A 19167-nucleotide genomic window follows, 5' to 3' on the forward strand; every position below is an offset into this window, starting at 1 on the left:
CACCCCTCCACTTACTCCAACATGCTGGAAACCAGGAAGTACAAGAGTCCACCAGAACCCAACTTCCTGTTTTGCCATTGGACCCGCAGAATGTGGACAAGGTAAGACAACTTTTGTTAGCGCTGTCAAGTTGTCTCCTTTCAAGATGACTTTGCGCACTTCCACCTCTCACGGGCGGCCATGTTGGGGGGCGAGAAAAGGCGCAGTCATGGAAGGGATGATTAGCTTGCAGGTTATGGAAACACTTTTGACTGCCGCCATCAGTCACGTGTCAGTGTGCTGTACTGCTTACATTTGCTTAGCCGTTATCTTAGCATTGGCTAGCTTAGCATTGGCCAGCTTAGCAGTGAGCCTCGTGACGGCAGCCATCTTGTACCACAGGAGCAAGACTATAAGAAAGAGGTGTTTTGTATGCAATAAAGGCTTCCTTTGTTGTCCTTTTACAAAGTAAAGTATTTTTAAAGTTGTACTTTGTCAAATAAACTTATAGTATAAGTACCTTGTACAGGTATACTGTGTTAGTGTGTATTGGTTGTATATATACAAGCATACTATTTATTGGCTTGTCAAATGTTTCAAGATACTATCGAGCTAAAAGTAGTGCTGTACATAGTGCTATTCATATGTAGCATTAAAGGTAGTACTGTATGTAGTAGTACTGTACGTATATAGGGTTAAAGGTAGTACTGTACTTACAGTATATAGGGTACTGTAGGTATATAGGGTTAAAGGTAGTACTGTACTTACAGTATATAGGGTACTGTAGGTATATAGGGTTAAAGGTAGTACTGTACTTACAGTATATAGTGTTAAAGGTAGTACTGTACGTATAAAGGGTTCAAGGGGACCTGTTATGCTTTTCCTCTTTTCTGACCTATAAATGTTGTTACAATGTTGTATTCTCGTGTTAAATGACGCCAACGTGTCAGCTAATGAGGTTTGTGCATTTGGAAGCCCTGAAAGCAATTTTGGATGGCTCTGCATGCTGTGTTTTACAGAGTTGTTTTTTTTAACACCGAGTTCCACTGACATCAACGCAACAGCAAGCAATGGAATCACACTGACAATTATTCATTCTCTCGGTAATACGGGACAAAGTACGTCCCTTTTCAGCTCAATGCGGGATGCGTACTTTTGTTTCTAAATACGGGATGATTCCATTTTTCAAGGGACAGCTGGCAACCGTAACTGTATATGATCTAAGTCGCTACTCAGCGGATACTAATGTTATTTCTTAAATTTATGCTACTGTGTAAGCTAAGGAAAAAAAGAGTGTGAATCCCAGTGTGCGTATTGAAAAGCGCACGTGTTCTCATACTTTCAAATATGGGACATTTCAAGTTGGCTGATTTTAAATTTTAGGGTGTTCCAATGGAGTTTGGTGTCAAAAAGAACTGCCGCCTTTCAGGAAGTATTGTGAGTATGCGGCTCCGTTCTGTTGGGCTCGTTAAAGAGCTGGTCCAACTGCCGGGTCCCGTCCAGGCAAGGACACCAACAGCTGAGACAAACATAATGGACACTTTGGCTTGCAACGCTGACGGGTTTGGACCCAGCAGAACCAGTGAGTGTTTGGAGCAAGCCTGCATCTCCTCCGCCAGCCCACTTGCTGCTTGCTGTCTTGTCATGGTTCTGTTTCTTATGTTGCAAACATATTTCTATATTTACTTCGTCTACCGACGTCCAAAACACACGAGCGGAACCCAAGAAGCAGGCAGACGTCCGCTAGCAAACATTCCACGCGCCACTTCTGCCTTGTCAGCACTTTGTCCTTCTTGGCTCGCCTGCTTCTGCTTCATGAAATCTTTTCAGATTTAGTCAGCAACTCACACAAAACTTTATCTCACTAATCCAGTAACACCACTTGACAGTCTTTTAGTCCATTCTATACTCCACTTTCCCATACTGTACTCCTATAAACTACTGTACATCCTATACGCCCTGTATGTCCTATACGTCTTGTATGCCCTATACGCCCTTTATGTCCTATACATCCTATATGTCCTACACGCACCTATACACCCTACATCCTATATGTCCTATACACCCTACATCCTATATGTCCTATACCCCCATACACCCTACATCCTATATGTCCTATACACCCTACATCCTATATGTCCTATACGCCCTATACACCCTACGTCCTATATGTCATGTACGGCCTATACACCCTACATCCTATATGTCCTATACGCCCTATAAACCCTATGTCCTATATGTCATGTACGGCCTATACACCCTACATCCTATATGTCCTATACGCCATATACACCCTAGGTCCTATATGTCATGTACGCCCTGTATGTCCTATACGTCTTGTATACTCTATACGCCCTTTATGTCCTATACATCCTATATGTCCTATACGCCCTATACACCCTACGTCCTATATGTCATGTACGCCCTATACACCCTACATCCTATATGTCCTATACACCCTATACACCATACGTCCTATATGTCATGTACGCCCTATACACGCTATGTCTATACGCCTTATACATCCTATGTCCTATACGCCGTATATACCCTGCGTCCTATATGTTCTTTACGCCCTATATGGCTTATATGCCGTATATGTCCTATACACCCTACATCCTATCTACCCTATACATCCTATATGTCCTATACACACTATATGTCCTATACGTCTTATATGCCTTACACATCCTACCGGTCCTATACACCCTATGCGTCTTATAGGCCCCCTTTGTCGTATATGTCCTATAATATGTATATGTCCTATATGTCTTACATGTCCTACACACCCTACGTCATGTCCAACATAGGACATTCTATATGTCCTGTATGTCCTATACACTCTATATGTCTTATATGCCCTATATGTCCGATATGCCCTACATTCTATATACCCTATACATCCTATATGTCCTAAACATCTTATATGCCTTATACATCCTATTCACACAATATGTCCTATACGTCTTATATGCATTATACATTTATTCTACTTTCCTGTATTCTACTGTTATTCTACTGTGTTGTGTGTGTCACTGCTGAATGAGTGGACATAAAAACAATGGAATATTGAGGTTTTGATGTTTATTTCACAACCAGTACACACACTTGTTGGATTTGTTGGATTTCCTTCAGTAGAAAATGCCGTGCCTTCATTAATGGCAGACTTGTCATACGTTTATAGAATATGGCACTGTCATAAATAAATATATTTCTCTTATGAATGTAGTAGCTTAATACTGGAGCTGGCTTGTGGAAGGCATTCTGCATGCAATTGTATAGAAATAATAGAATTATGATGTAAATGTCGCATTGAATTTAAAAAATGTATTTCTAAATGTCCCCCAAGTAAATGAAAGGTGGAAATTATTTTTTTAAGCACATAAAGAAAGAATGAAATACTGTACGTGATATTCTTCACCTTCATTCTTCTTGACTACACGCTAAATGCCATCGCAGTTCATACTTGTACTTGTCAGCTTTGTGTTGAAGGCGACAAAGCAAAGCGTTTCATTTTTCTGATGGGACGACGCCTTCATCGTGTCTTTCAATGTCAGGACACACTTTGCACTTTCACTTTTGTATTTTTTTTAACTTCTGTACTTCTATATGTTGCATTGTGTAGAGTAGTGAAGTAAAGAAATACTTCAAACATTGTGTACATATAGTAAAGCCTCCTGTTGACCTTTGCCGTCTAGTTTGCCTTCACGGTGCCTTCGGGGAGCGTGGGGCTTTTTTTCAGGTTTTGGCTTAAGGTGTCTTTGTTTTTCCCTGCTGGAAGGTCTGGGAACCGTCCCGCCATCCTGTGGCTGCGATGCCAACGTGCAGCGTGCACGGCCGAGTCCTCAACGCTAAGGCCTCTCAGCTTGCGCGTGCACGTGGGCGCGCCCAGGTAAAGAATGTCATGCACGCTTTCACTGTTGCAACTTGTTAGCAATGTTTAGCCAACGCCATATCTCAAATATACATGCTAACTATATCCCCCACCTTTTATTACTACAGCATATACACATACTGTATATCACTTATTACTCTGTCATAATAATAATCATTTACAAATACATACAAACTATTGCAACTTTTACTATATACTACTACTAATATATTAACTAGGGCTGTCAGTCGATTAAAATATGTAATTGCGAGTATTTGCATTTTGTCCATAGTTAAATCATAATTAATCGCAATTAATTGCGGATAGATGTTTTTATCTATAATAAATAGGAATTTAAATCTCTCTTCGCATTTAGATAGACGAGTTAAGATGGGATTAAAAAAGCGATATATTTTTTAAAAAGAACAATTTGATACAGTGTACAAACGATACCATTCGATATGATTCAACGATTACATTTGTCGACATAGACGTTCATCTTACGTTCTAAAATAAAGAAGTCAATTGTATGAAAGCGTCATTCTTACAGTATTTTCAAATGTGTAGAAGAGCGCATCATATCCCCAAGCGTGCTGTAAAGCAGGGAGGGGTCCCCACCCACCGGGCCGCAGGAAACATTCAGGTGCAATGATTAAAAAAAACACACAAAAACGATTTTCAATTCAATGTTTTTGTAAAGGGATACAAATTTTAGAAATATGGGCCATTGTTTTATTCAAAAACAATTAGAAATCCCACAATTTTTGCGTGTTTAATACGAGCAGGGACTTGTTCAATGGTCCTTAAACACACCATTTAACTTTGCAATGCACCTTCTGGCACGGTGCACAGATAAGACTAGTCTACTGTATTTTTACCCTTTTTCTTTCACCTCATATTTGCTCCACAATGCTGATACTTTGTGGGAATGCATAAAGGTAAGATTTGATGACCTTATTGAGTGCTAATGTACATATTTGTTGGTGCAACTCTCTGAAAAAAACAAGCCCAGGCTGGTACTGGTGGATGGTGGCTCTGTATTCATTTAGCGCTTTTAATTTGATGTTGTTCCTGTCATAGTTTTACACAATACTTAATAAATAAGATCAATGGGATTGCTATAATGTACGTATGTTATGTGTGTGTTGAAAATCCTGACCAGCTAGCGAGAGCTAAAGCTATTTAAATCCATTGTCATTGACTCGAGCCCCCAAATAGCTGTCCTCGGCTATGCCTGCTTGTAACTAGCAGCTCCTAGTCCAAATTTTAGGTAACAGTTCAAAGTAAGAATCCGCCGAGAGACGGCTCACACCTAAAAGAAAAACACTCGTTAGTTGGGACACTCGTATGCCAAGGTACCACTGTATAAATGACAATTAAAAAAATACCTGCAGTGCACCAGTAGCTTCTCTCTTCTTCCCGGCGACGTACTTCGTGACAACTCGACTCATCCTCACAGCGACACAAATAACTTTGGTCTTGTGGAGAGAGGTGTCTGCCAGGGCTGTGAAGCTAAACTCACCATTCAAAATACACTTTTCTTTGCCCATTTCTGCTCAATATTTGTTCCCGCCTTTGGCTTCACATCAGCTGCCACGCCGCTGCGTTTCGTCAAACTACGGTGTGGGCCAAAGGTCAAACAAGACGCGCAGACGTTAATTGCGCAGCAAAAAAAAAAAGTGCCGTCCTTTAACACGTTAACTTTGACAGCCCTAATATTAACATATGAAACCTTTATGTCACCTTTCCTTTTGAATAATAATAATATACAAACATATATTCAACTTTTATAGTATCATATACAGTACCAGTAGATAGAAACATTGCACCTTTTTGCTTTATAAGAATAATGTATATTATTATAATAATGTATATATTGATTTTAATATTGCACCTTTTATAGTTTCATTTACAAATAAACTATTTCACTTTTTACTCCTATAATATACAAATATGTGAAACATTTTACTGTATAACAATACAAGTATTGCACCTTTTTATAAAAGTACAAATATCAAAAGTCACACTAACTCGTGTTTATTTGAGTTTTTTCTTCATTACCGAACAAACTCTTTTTTCATTTTTACTTTTTTTTTTTTTAAATAATTGTTTCTGACTATTAAAATGTGTAATGTGTAGCACAAACTCTCAGTAATTGTTCAGACATGGAAGATGAAATCATTCCGAATAATAATAAATAGGTTCTTATTATGAGACATGGAAAAGGGGTAGGATGAAATGATTTTGAATATGAGACATGTGGTGTACAGTGGTGTACAGTGGTGTGAAAGTGTTTGCCCCCTGCCTGATTTCTTTTTTTTTTTTTGCACGTTTGTCACACTTAAATATTTCAGATCATAAAACAAATTTGTATATTAGTCAGTGACAACACAACTGCAGTTTTTAAATGAAACTTTTTATTACTAAGGGAGAAAAAAAATCCAAACCTACATGTCCCTGTGTGAAAAAGTGATTGTACACCCGTTAAAACACAACCTAACTGAGATTAATTGAGATCTATCAGTTTGGAAAATGTTATAAAGCCGTTTCTAAAGCTTTGGGACTCCAACCAACCACACTGAGAGCCATTATGTACAAATAGAAAACATGGAACAGTGGTGAACCTTCCCAGGAGTGGTCGGCCAACCAAAATGACCCCAAGAGCGCAGCAACCACTCTTCCAAGAGGTCACAAAAGACCCCACAACAACATCCAAAGAACGGCAGGCCTCACTTGCCTCAGTTAAGGTCAGTGTTCATGACTCCACCATAAGAAAGACACTGGGCAAAAACGGCCTGCATGGCAGAGTTCCAAGACCAAAACCACTGCTGAACAAAAAGAACATTAAGGTTCGTCTTGATGATCCCCAAGACCTTTGGGAAAATACTCTGTGGTCTGACGAGACAAAAGTTTAACTTGTTGGAAGGTGTGTGTCCCATTACATCTGGCATAAAAGTAACGCCACATTTCAGAAAAAGAACATCATACCAACAGTAAAATATGGTGGTGGTAGTGTGATGGTCTGGGGCTGTTTTGCTGCTTCAGGACCTGGAAGACTTGCTGTGATAAATGAACCTTGAATTCTGCTGGAGGAGAATATCCGGCCATCTGTTGGTGACCTCAAGCTGAAACCAACTTGGGTTCTGCAGCAGGACAATGATCCAAAACACACCAGCAAGTCCACCTCTGAATGGCTGAAGAAAAACCAAATGAAGACTTTGGAGTGGCCTAGTCCAAGTCCTGACCTGAATCCTATTGAGATGCTGTGGCATGACCTTAAAAAGGAGCTTCATGCTGGAAAAGCCTCCAATGTGGCTGAATGACAACAATTCTGCAAAGATGAGTGGGCCAAAATTCCTCCCCAGCGCTGTAAGAGACTCATTGCAAGTTATCACAAACGCTTGATTGCAGTTGTTGCTGCTAAGGGGGGCCCAACCAGTTATTAGGTTTAGGGGGCAATCACTTTTTCACACAGGGACATGTTGCTTTGGATTTTTTTCTCCCTTAATAATAAAAGGTTTCATTTAAAAACGGCATTTTGTGTTCAGTTGTTTTGTCATTGACTAATATTTACATTTGTTCAATGATCTGAAACATTTAAGTGTGACAAACGTGCAAAAAATAAAGAAATCAATAATAATCAATTTTCACACCACTGTAAGCAGGATGAAATGATTTAGAATATGAGACACGTAGCGTGGAGGTAGGATAAAATAAGCTCTGCATCTTCCTACTCCTTTTCAGACATGTTGAACTACACATCATGTGAGAATGTCACTTTGTCATAACAAATAAAGCGAAGCATTAGAATAATTATGAATAATGATTGATAAGAATTCTGTTAGGGAGAATATTAATGCTAATATAAATCCCCACCCTGAAAGCAATGAGATGTCTTATTGACATAGTCAAAGGAAATGAAGTCAATTAGAAAAATAATGAAGCTTGAAAGTTTCAGACAAAACGGAATGCGTATGCTTTAAAATATTGTGTGAAATGAGGCGGCAAGGCTTGTGGAATATTTCTATGACATTTAGTTTCCTGACATAATCATTTGTAAAAGCTGAATATGACCTTCGAAAGGTGAAGTTTGTATTCCAAAAACTGTTTAGAAATGCTGAAATCAGTGCTGGATGGATGTGTCATGCTCCCAAAATGACTTTTATTACTCTACACTTTATTAATAAACCTCGACTCCCATCCTGCATATCAGCTAAAACACACAACATCATGTGATACTGTACATGTGCAGTACTCTATCATACATACAGTATCAGTCAGTATAAGATATGAATGTTTGCAGTGTTTTCACTCTTTCGTGTCTAAATATTTGTATTGTATTTGAAATCTTTTCAGTGCAAAAAGCTGAAACAAAAGTGATGTAAATGTATCTACAGTATATTTATTTGTTGGGGGGGCAACACTTTGATGTAAACATTCTTTTGTTGCACTTTAATCAAACAAAACATAACAACAACCTTTTTTTTTGTTTGTTTGTTTTTTTTTTGTTTTTTTTTAAATACAAATAGTAACGGACACGTGCAGGATTGGACTATTATTCATCCCCCCGAAAAAATAAAATAAAATACACGATATTTTCCTTCCCGCCGGCTGCTGCTTCAACTTTTTCAAGAAATCAAGACTGGACACGCAAGCGGTATAGATTACAGTATGTACAACATAACATATGCTTTTTTTCTTAGTGTTGAGAAGCAAGCAGAGAAGGAAATGTTGTATATGTTGTAAATATGTGTTTATATGTATATGTATATGTGTATGTGTGTGTATATGCGCGGAAGGAGGATATTTCTATATTTACACGTACGCACGAGGAGGCTGCAGTCACATGAAAACCCGCATGATCCAAACATTGCAACATAATCCACTTGAGTTGTCTTCAAAAAAAAAAAAAAAAAGAAGACCCCGAACCTGACAGGGCGGGTCCAGTCACACTCGGGCGTGTTCCGGCTCCGTGGGGGGTCAGCTGTTGTACTGACAAGCGTTGAGACCGGATCCCGGACTCTGCAGGCCGCTGTAGCCGAAGGTGGGGTGCTGCTTGGACTTGAGTCTGAGGGTGGCCAGGCCCGGGTTGCAAGTGTCCCGGTACACGCTGTAGGGAGAACCCGGGGGTCCGTAGGGACACGCCGGCGACGACATGGGCGAGTTGATGCCGGAGCTTCCGATCCCGTTCAGGTTGCCGATGTTGTTGAGGCCCGGGGCCGCCATGGCCGGCACCGCCGAGTGGGCCATGCCGGACGCCATGCTCATGGACGAGATGGAGCTGGGCGACGACGAGAACATGGACATGGACTGAGAAGAAGTCAGCGGACTCATGGAGTTGAAGAAGGGGAAGTTCTTGGTGGACAGCGGCGCCGGGCCCAGGCCCTTGTTGGTCCAGTTGTTGTAGGTGTAGGCCGGGTACATGTCGTCGTAGGGTTGCATCAGCCCGCTGAACTGCGGCAGGTAGCTGTTCTTGCACAGGTCCATTTGCTGGTTTCGCTCACGCTTCCGCCACTTGGCTCGGCGGTTCTTGAACCACACCTGCGGGGAGAAGGCCACAGTCTCTGACAAGGGCTTTCATCACCGTCCGAACCTCGCTTCACACACACACACACACACACACACACACACAGGCACATATTTATTCTTACATTACATCTACTTTATCAATATATTTCATTTATTATCAGTACATGTATTACTTCAGTACATTACCTGTACTTTATTCTCATATGTCATCTACTTTATTAATACGTACATTTCATTTACTATGAGTACATGTACTTTAGTAATATATTTCATTTACTTTATTCTTACATTTCATCTTTATTAATACATTGCATGTATTAATATATTTCATTTATTTATCAATATATTTCATTTACTATCAGTACATGTACCTGAGTAATATATTTAATTTACTTTATTCTTACATTTCATCTTAATACATTTCATGTACTTTATTAATATATTTCAGCTATTTATCAATATATTCCATTTACTATCAGTACATGTTCTCTATTATTTCAATATTTACATTTTAATAATACATTTTATTTGCGCTGTTAATATATTTCATGTAATTTATTAATATATTTCATTTACTAAGAGTACATGTACCTTCATACGTTTCATTTACTTTATTCTTACATTTCATCTACTTTATGAATACATTTCAGGTACTTTATTAGTATAATTAATGTACTTTATCATTATATTTCACTTACTATCAGTACATGTACTTTTTATCGTTTCATTTACTTTAATACATTTCATTTACTTAACTAATATATTGAATGTACTGTATCAATATATTTCGTTTACTTTATCAATACATTTCATGCACATTAATATATTTGGTGTGTTTTATTGCTATATTTAAGGTACTTCATCAGTATATTTATTTTATCGATGCATGTCATGTACTGAATATATTTTATTTGCATTTACTACCAGTACATGTACTTTCATACGTTTCATTTACTTTATTAATACATTTCATGTACTTCATGTACTGAATGTATGTTAGACGGAATATACTGAATGTACTGTATTAATATATTTCGTTTACTTTATCAATACATTTCATGCACATTATAAATATATTTGGTGTATTTTATGACTATTTCATGTACTTTACGAATAGCTTGAATGTACTATATTAATATATTTGAGTTAGTTTATCAATACATTTAATGCACATTATATATTTGGTATATTTTATTAGTACATTTTATGTAGTTTATCAGTGTAATTGATAAATTAAATTTAAAAAAGAGATGCCATTAGTGATGGTAAAGTATGAATAGGACCTGCAGATGATATATAAAAGCTTGTATTTTGGTAATAAATGAAAAAAATCATGATTCAACATTAAAAAAAGAAGAAATCTATCGGACAAATAGGACATGATTACACTGAAAAAAACAAAAGTCTAAATTGTCAAACTAATTCGTTTACAATCGCCTTGAAATAACTCAAGTGAAAGAAGCAAATACTAAATAAAAATATTTTTATTTTCTATTAAATGCCAAATAACCAAATCCTTTGGAGACATGTCATTTAAATATTTAGCCGAAACGTCAAATATTTAATAAAAAAAAACAAAAAACAACCGTGAAAGCAAATTGAATAGATTTCTTTCTTTTCTTCCGCACACGTGCGGCACACACCGTTATCATACATTTCCAAGCTGCAATACATTGTACTTGTATTGTACTTACATTATACTTGTATTGTACTTACATTATACTTGTATTGTATTTACATCGTACTTGTATTGTACTTAGATTGCACTTGTACTGCCAATAAGGTTAAATGGAGCGTGTTTAAGATCCATCAACACGGGTCATGAATGACATTTAGGATTTATTTGATGTCAAACGTATTGGAAAACATGAGCGTTTGATTACAAACTCCTTTTTCTAATCCGATTAGGAGAAAAGAAAGCCGTTCTTTTAATTCCATTTTGCACGAGCACAAATATTCTGCAACATTCCCACGCATGCACTTGAAATAGCTGCGTGCACGCACGCAAGCACGCACTCAAACTACCCAGCTGCTGTCAATTAAAATACTTTCTCTCCAGCATATACATCCATCCATCCCTTTTCTATACAGCTTCTCCTCTTTAGGGTCGCGGGGGCATGCTGGAGCCTATCCCAGCTATACATCCAGCTATGTATTCTTGACAGGAAGTCTCACCTCAGCAAAACTAAGCTTTACAATCAACTGCAGTATTTTTCAAAGCTCATTGATTTGCAGAAGGTATTCCATAGATTTTCATTTCTCAACCATTGTGATGATGAACTACATAATCACAGCTAATAAAAACCCCAAACGGAGTAGCTCATAACAAATGCTTGAAAAATGCTGACAAAGTTGAACATTCATGATCAATATGGTTGACGCTCTCGTCGAAAAAAATGAACTGCCAAAACTTTGAAATTGCTGTTTTTGTCTTCGCTCAACTCCTGGAATCACATTTGCTAATTTGTTCCTGTCATATTTCTACAACATCACACCATATCGACACCTGGTCATCATGCCAAATCATCACACTTGGTAACAAATACCTCTGCACGTGCTGTCTGTGCAGACTTAATTTACATTTCATGTGTGCGCTCACGAGGACACGCCGTTGTTCACTTCATTAGGTACACCTGTTCACACATTCGATAAAATGTATTTGACATACTGCGTCATACTCTCAGCTCTTTTTAATATGAAAAAGTGTTTTCATATTGAAATAATTCATATATGAAATAATTGGCATGAAAAGTCCTTTAATTGTCAGGATGCTCGTTCGTGTCACATCAGCTCTTTCTAATATTTTGCCGGGGCGTATTTCACTCCATGACATGACGGAATATTCCTGCGGTCTGCTGCACCATAAACTACCCCATAAGTACTACATTTAAAGCCAGTATTACTACAGTACGTCGTGTGTCGTGCACCTAATAAACTGCGCAGTGAACACAGTCGCCTTTTGTATTTTTTTTTAAATACCATTTAGAATTTCAACACGCCTCTTGACTTTATTGCATATTGTGTGTAAAAGTCGTAAAAAGTTTATTATTCGCGCTGGTTACCGCATCGCTTTTATATAGTCATTATTTGTATATATTACAAGTGATATATATACTGCATATTGTTACATAAGCACACACACACATATATAGTGATTATTTACACCTATGCATATTAGAATTACGTGGTTTTCAAAGATGTGTTTGTGTAAATGTCCGGAAATAAAAAGCCAAAGACAGAATGTAGTGAGTAGCTTAGTAGTAATATTTGTACTTCCTTACCCGGACTCTGGCCTCGGTCAGGTTAGTCCACACGGCGATCTCCTCCCGGGTGCTCATGTCCGGGTATCGGTTCCGCTGGAAGGTGGCCTCCAGCTCCTGCAGCTGCTGGCTGGTGAAGTGAGTCCTCTGCCGCCGCTGTTTCTTCTTCTTGGGATCGTCGGCGCTCACGTCGTCGCTCCTGCGGTGCTCGGCGCGCTCTTTCTCTGCACGACGATTACACGGTCAACTTTAACAATCTGCTATATACTGCACTATACTGTTCTAGGAGAGGGCTATATACTAGTAGTATATACACAGAAGAAGGCAGTTGGCTAAACTCCTTTTACGACATCTCTTATCTAACTGCTTTGTGGCAGCTCCAGTCGGGACAAGATCTAACTGCACTGCCAAAAAAGTTCATCCTAAACTATCCTCTTTTACACGGAAGAAAATGCCTCCTATTTCTATTCATATTTTATATGATTTTAATTGCATTTTGAGGGGTTTTTTTATGAAACGTGTGCCCACTGGAATGTTTGCCGCAGCGGTGCCGTAAAAGCCCAAAAATCAAGTCCAGCATTCTGGAAAAGACTCGATAAAAGGTGGCTGCACTCCGTAAGGACAAGAACGACATCCTCCACTCTTTACCTGCCAGCTCGGCGTCTGAAGACTCGCTGCTGGAGTTCTCCAAAGTCCTGCCGGACGTGCTGACGCTGGACGCGTTGGAGCTTCTGGGCTGCACGTGGAACGCCGGAATCTGCGCGTCGCGGCGCGGGGGAGCCTCGGAGATCCGCTCCATATTCATGACACCTTGAGGGGGAGAAGAGGAGCACAGGAGGGATGCGCAGAGAAGAGGAGGAGAGCACAAGTCAATCCCGAGATGCATGCGGCAAGATGGAGGTCACGCTGAGCCTGCACGCGGGGAGCGGAAGGACGAATGTCCTTGCGAGGGAGAGAGAAAAAAAAGAATTTGTCTTGCACGCCTTTGCAGCTCCTTGCAGTCAAGTGGTGGACATGAAGCACACCAGAGCAAGCTACCCCCCCCCCCCCCCCCCCCCAAAAAAAAAAGAACACGCCCACTTGAGCCTGCCCTAAAAAAGAAATCACCCACTCAGCAAAGCCAGACCACGTGACGTCAGCAGACTCAAAAGTGTGCAATTCATTTGTGTGCACGCGCACACGCAAATCAGCAACTTGGTTTAGTTTGGAAGCAAACAAAAACACTCAGACTGTTTGAAAATGTGCGTGTGTGTGCGCGCGCGCGCAGGCATGTTGGACATATGTGCAGAGCAATGCTAGTCTACACACACACACACACACACACACTTTGCACGTACGTGCACTGAGCAAACATTTGACAACCAAACGGACCTGCCCGGTTACTGTTTGCTCTTTTCATTGAAAAGAAACATCATATGAGGATTAGACTCATACAAAGACGTTGTGCGTGTGTGCGTGCCCGTGCGTGCGTGTGAATTGACCGTTTCTGTCAGGTCCAAAATACATTCGTTGTGCATGCACGACTGGTATACCAAAGAATCATAAAAGTTGATTTTTTACTACCATATCGTTGCAGTCCCTGAACGCATCGTTGCGCATCAAGGCGAGTGAAAAAGTGACTACCTTGTCCTGATAGCAGTTCAGATGTTCATTGCACGTTTTAGCAGACAGTCGGTGAACGCAACACTCCTTTATCGAGGCTGTGAGACTCCAGCAACTCCGCGGGAGCCATAAATAAAACTCATTCCATCTGCGTTAACATTTTATTCAGAAGTCCATGAATGCGCCACTGGCACGTGTGTCATTTCAAGGATATTATGATTATGATTTGTTGCTCTGGTGACTGCCTTCTGGTGTCAAACGCCCTCAACGTCAATTTGCAAGTTGATTCCTGCACGTCTTGTGTGTTTCAGCAGACAGTGAATGCAGCACGTGCACGAGGACAGACCACCAGTTTGTGAGCATGTGACTGCTTTTGACTTCCAGTCTTCTAGCTGGGATTAAATTATGCTTAAATATGTGGCAACAGAATACAGCAACAAAGGCATGTGTCCTTGAATGCACCACCTCCAAATCTTGTCTCTTCTTCAAGCAAAGTTTGAAATTTGAACTTTTTCCCCACGTGCAACTTAGTGTGTGATGTGCATTGGAATATTTAACACGAAATGTCCAGTTTTTTTTTGGCCTGTCACTGAATGCATCACCTCTATAAATGATGTCCCCCTTTTGAGGAGGACTGACTCAGATTGTCCCAGTCCCTACACGCAAATGTATTCTATTTCATTTCCCCACACACTGTATTTCTGCTTTTATCCAGTTGTCCCTCAATGCACCACTGGCCTCCAATAAAGAGGAAAAAGTGCACTTCTTTTGGAATTGTGCCAATCATCCACAACCCTCATGTGAGACATGAACACACGTCCTTCTCTTTTCTGTACATTCTAAAAATATAAAAACAGATAACAGAGGCAGCCAAGAATGCATGTAATGGGACGCACTTATTCTGCCTATAAAGCCTTCTGAAAAACCCTCCAAAAAGCGCCAACAACGCCCCATTTACATAATGTGACCTGCATATTAACCAAGCTACAGCGACATTGTTATTATTATTATTATTAACATTGTTACGCCCAAGAACTATGTTACTGGCGTGGTGACACCTCGCCACACCACACCGGCTAGCGGCTAGCTTCACCACACGCTCGCTCCCATGCCTCAGGCCACTGCCGAGAGGTAACGCTACATATTGGAGCTGCCGCCACTGCTGCTGTGTTTTTGTTTTTCAGTTTGGAAACGTTAACGCTAGGTTTAGCGTTCCTTTCTATGTTGCTACGTGAAATCAATGCACCCAGGACGGAAGCTCCCAAAATACTGTAAGTATTACATGTTATCATCATGAATGTACCTGTTAGTATGTGCTCACAGCATGGATAGAAAACCATAAAACCTTGTTGGAGCTTTTTGGAGGTGCTTCAATAGCGGCTTTCCTAGGCAGACTAGGTGTCTCCTATTACGTGCATTAATTACCTGCCTCTTTTTCCCTGTTTTTATATCTTTAGAACACACAGAAATAAGGTCACATAAGGATTGTGGATGATGGGCACAATTCCAAAAAAGTGCACTTTTCCTTCAATATTAGGAATAAAAAGTTCTGCAAATAAAGTCCCAGGAAATCATGAAAAATAGATATAATCTGTTCAAGGGTCAAACTGCATGGGACAATATAAAATATATCAACTGTGCAGGCAATGTGTCTCTCAGAAACACACACACACACACACACACACACACACACACACTTGAAATAGAAATGTTGGCTAAGACCGTGTAGATGATCCCAAACATTTCCCACATAAGGATTGTGGATGATGGGCAAAATAAAAAAAGTGCAATTTTCCTTCAAGAAAGAAAAGCAAAAAGTGGTCTTTTCTAATAATTTCCGCCCGATTTACAATCTGGACGTCTAATTTTACCAAGCAATCATTGAATGCATCATTTTTGCAACATTGCCAAACGTTGTTGCGTTTTGTGGAAGTGGCCGTGAATGCACCACTGGCCTTCTTTGGCGTGCATTGTTGAAAGATGAGCACCTAGTGAGTTTTTACGTTTTTACTGCACATACTCAGCACCAGACAAGCGAGTGTGTGTGTGTGTGTGTGTGCGTGTGCGTGCCGGGTCAACGTGCACCGTGACTGGGATTGTCCCCGGCGCCAGTCCTCTTGTAAGACAGAGACTTTTCGACATGAGATCCATGCAGTCAGACCGGAAAGTGTCCCCTGAAGGGCCTTCATGGTGGTGGGCAAGATGCTGCTGTGTGTCATCAGCACTCTCACAGCTCACACCTCCTCGAGAAAGCACCGCTGGACGCTTTGACTTGATCCAAACTCGTCATTCTTGGCACTAAAGCAAAGTTAGTTTTTTTTTCATGACGCAAATGAGTTGTGTCTGAAATGTGTTGATAATTCTGGAGGTTTTGGTCATTGATCAGTGCGTAATTACGCGCGAGCCTCGACCGTCCTGGAAAGCTCTCCTAGGTGAATGTCAGGTGAATGTCTTCATATAGACACCCTCATTAAAATCTCTCTTCGTCTCCTGAGAGGAACATTGTGGGATTTACAGCAGGCTTTGATAGATGGCGCGCATGTAAATAGCCAGCCTCCCTCCGCGCACTCCCGCATCCCACTTTGCGTGTGATGGATGGCTTAAGAAGCCTTTCCATCCGGCACCGGCGGGTTAAAGGGCAACGCCAACGCAAACAGTGCAGCACAAGTGAAAATAAACGCTGATAAAAGGCCGCGTTATGAAAGGCGGGCGAAAACAAAGTGGAGAAAACTGGAAAAGGTTGGCGAGAAGCAACTGGAACAGGAGAAGCACAGCTGATTATTTCCTTTTTTTCCATTGACCAACATGACAAATAAATGAAGCATCGAGCAGGGGGAGAAATCACATAGAAACTTCCTCAGTCTGCATCACTTTCATCACATAAAACAATATTTTCCAAACTGCATTTCAGCATTCAAATATTTCTTAGCATTCCTAAATATTCTCTCTTATCGATGGTTGACAGAACGTGTGTAACTACAGCTTTTGTACGACTTTCCTTGTTGCTTTAAGGTCAGTTTTCCGTTCCGTGGCGCGCATTTGACTTTACGCGCGCAGCGCTTTGCTCATCTTCAACATTTATTTCCTTTTCAGCCACGAATTTCATTTTCATCTGCATGAATTCAATCTCTATGAATTTACTTTCACGTATTCCCACCTTTGACGCGTTTCTTCTGTACAGTACAGATACATAAATAAACGGATATCAGTTTCCTAACAGTATTTCAAATCGGGGGTGCGTGGAAACATTTAATGGCATAAACTAATTGAGAGCCACCGATCTATATGAATATTGATAGAATTTCCACCTTTTCCTCTACTGTAAGCTTTTCGTTTGGAAGAAGTTGAAATCAAACGTGAAAATGCAGGATAAGATGAAGTGCAGGCTAAGACAGCCACCGGGTAATAGTCCGATCCAGAATGTGAGCCCTGACAAAACAAATTTATCCTAATGTTGGCTCGCCTGTTTTGTTCCATTTGGATGTGATTAGAGTTCATTGATGGATGAGCTTCATGAGCACTACCCTTTTATTACTATTATTATACTATTATTATTATTATTTTGCTTGACTACATTATTATTACTAGTATTATGTTGCTCGACTTTATTCCTGCGGTGTATTGGATGTTAGAAAGGTGTTGACATACCTGCACCCCCGCAGGAGATGACGTTCTTCGACAGAGTCACTTCCATCGTCCAGCTGGCGAACAAACACGTAAACGACTTTTTAACCATAACATGTTTATACAAAACTGCAACACAAAGAGTTATTAATGGACCATGCACAGGAAAATGACACGACTTTTCTTTTGAAATCACCAACAAGTGAACTCATTGAAGTCAAGGCTAAACGTGTTGCTTTATCCTTCACTCCATAAAACCAGACTGCGTGCTAAATGAATGTAAGTGGAACACGTTGCTTCTATCATATGGAGCCATGTCTTGTTGTTCAACATCATTCAGTTATCTTATTGTAGCATGATGTGCAATAACTTAACATTTGCTAAATTCAGTTATGCTGACAGAAGCTAATGCCTTTTGGGTACGCTATCAAGTGGCGTGCTACTTTATCTGCATTGGGCCTTCAGTCTCACACACGCACGCACGCACACGCGCGCGCGCGTGTCCTCCGCCAACATTGGATAAAGTTTTAATATAGCGTGATCCGAACCTCGAACTAAGAGGAAGGGCGTCCAGAAAGCGGACTCACCGGCAGTCGAGCAGAGAGAAAGGCGGTGTTGGAAGCTTCAGATTCGGTCTTCCTCCATGCGCGGCTCGGCTACAATCCACGGTGGTGCGTTCATGTACATTTGCCGCTTTGACATTTTTCAGCGTCTCGTGCCCTTTCTTCTGCAGAGCGCCTCGCCGTGACGTCACAGGCCCCCCCTCCCCAACCCCCCCAGCCTCATCTTTCTCATCTCAGTTCGCATTCGTTGTGCGCTCATCCTTTTTATGCTGACAGATGTGGTTATTGTACACGATACACATGTTTTAAAAAGGAGCTTCAACTTATTGTTCATGGCTGATTTGAGTTAAAGGCTATTTTTTTCATGTTGAAAGTCACTGATTGTGTCGAATGAGTGTGTCATTGTGTGGGAAAGACCGAGAGATGACCTTTCTGCTGTATTTCATTATTTAGCATAAGAAATAGAAAGAGAAATCCAGACCGCATGACGTTTCAACAATAATTCATGTGATCATTTGTGGACATAAAGAGAAAAGCATGTGCATTTCATCAAAATAGAGCAAAAGATAATAGATTAAGCTTTGCATAAAGCAAAAACAAATACAATAATAAAGCAGCAATGTTCTAAAGGTCAGACGTCATTAAAAAAAAACTCATACTCAGGATTAATGTTTTTTTATTTAGTAGAGCTTCCGGTTTTTACTGTAACTCACATAATGATAACAACACTGCCTAA

General features: G+C 40.2%; 1 protein-coding gene across 2 annotated transcripts; it reads right to left on the reverse strand.

Annotated features, from left to right (window-relative positions):
* Positions 1 to 7261: 7261 nt before the first annotated feature.
* pitx1 (paired-like homeodomain 1) lies at positions 7262 to 18548 on the reverse strand. 2 transcript variants are annotated; one of them, XM_054755364.1, is made up of 5 exons: positions 18456 to 18548; positions 17893 to 17945; positions 13291 to 13452; positions 12664 to 12866; positions 7262 to 9394 (listed from the first exon to the last, which is right to left on the reverse strand). In XM_054755364.1, the coding sequence occupies exons 2-5, from the start codon at positions 17936 to 17938 to the stop codon at positions 8834 to 8836; spliced, it is 972 nt and encodes a 323-aa protein (XP_054611339.1). In that variant the 5' UTR covers positions 17939 to 17945; positions 18456 to 18548; the 3' UTR covers positions 7262 to 8833. The 2 variants fall into 2 exon arrangements, with proteins under 2 accessions (XP_054611339.1, XP_054611338.1); XM_054755363.1 differs by lacking the exons at positions 17893 to 17945; positions 18456 to 18548 and having other exon boundaries at positions 13291 to 13632.
* Positions 18549 to 19167: the final 619 nt, after the last annotated feature.

This window comes from Dunckerocampus dactyliophorus, chromosome 16 (genome assembly GCF_027744805.1).
Source record: "Dunckerocampus dactyliophorus isolate RoL2022-P2 chromosome 16, RoL_Ddac_1.1, whole genome shotgun sequence".
NCBI lineage: Eukaryota > Metazoa > Chordata > Actinopteri > Syngnathiformes > Syngnathidae > Dunckerocampus > Dunckerocampus dactyliophorus.

Bases quoted from the DNA above. Each gene is read 5' to 3' on its own strand.
- pitx1 (XM_054755363.1), bottom strand. From the start codon at position 13,528: ATGCATCTCGGGATTGACTTGTGCTCTCCTCCTCTTCTCTGCGCATCC. The intron at 12,867-13,290 runs GTAAAGAGTGGA...ATCGTCGTGCAG, and splicing joins TTCAGACGCCGAGCTGGCAG to AGAAAGAGCGCGCCGAGCAC. The intron at 9,395-12,663 runs GTAAGGAAGTAC...TTCTCCCCGCAG, and splicing joins TGACCGAGGCCAGAGTCCGG to GTGTGGTTCAAGAACCGCCG.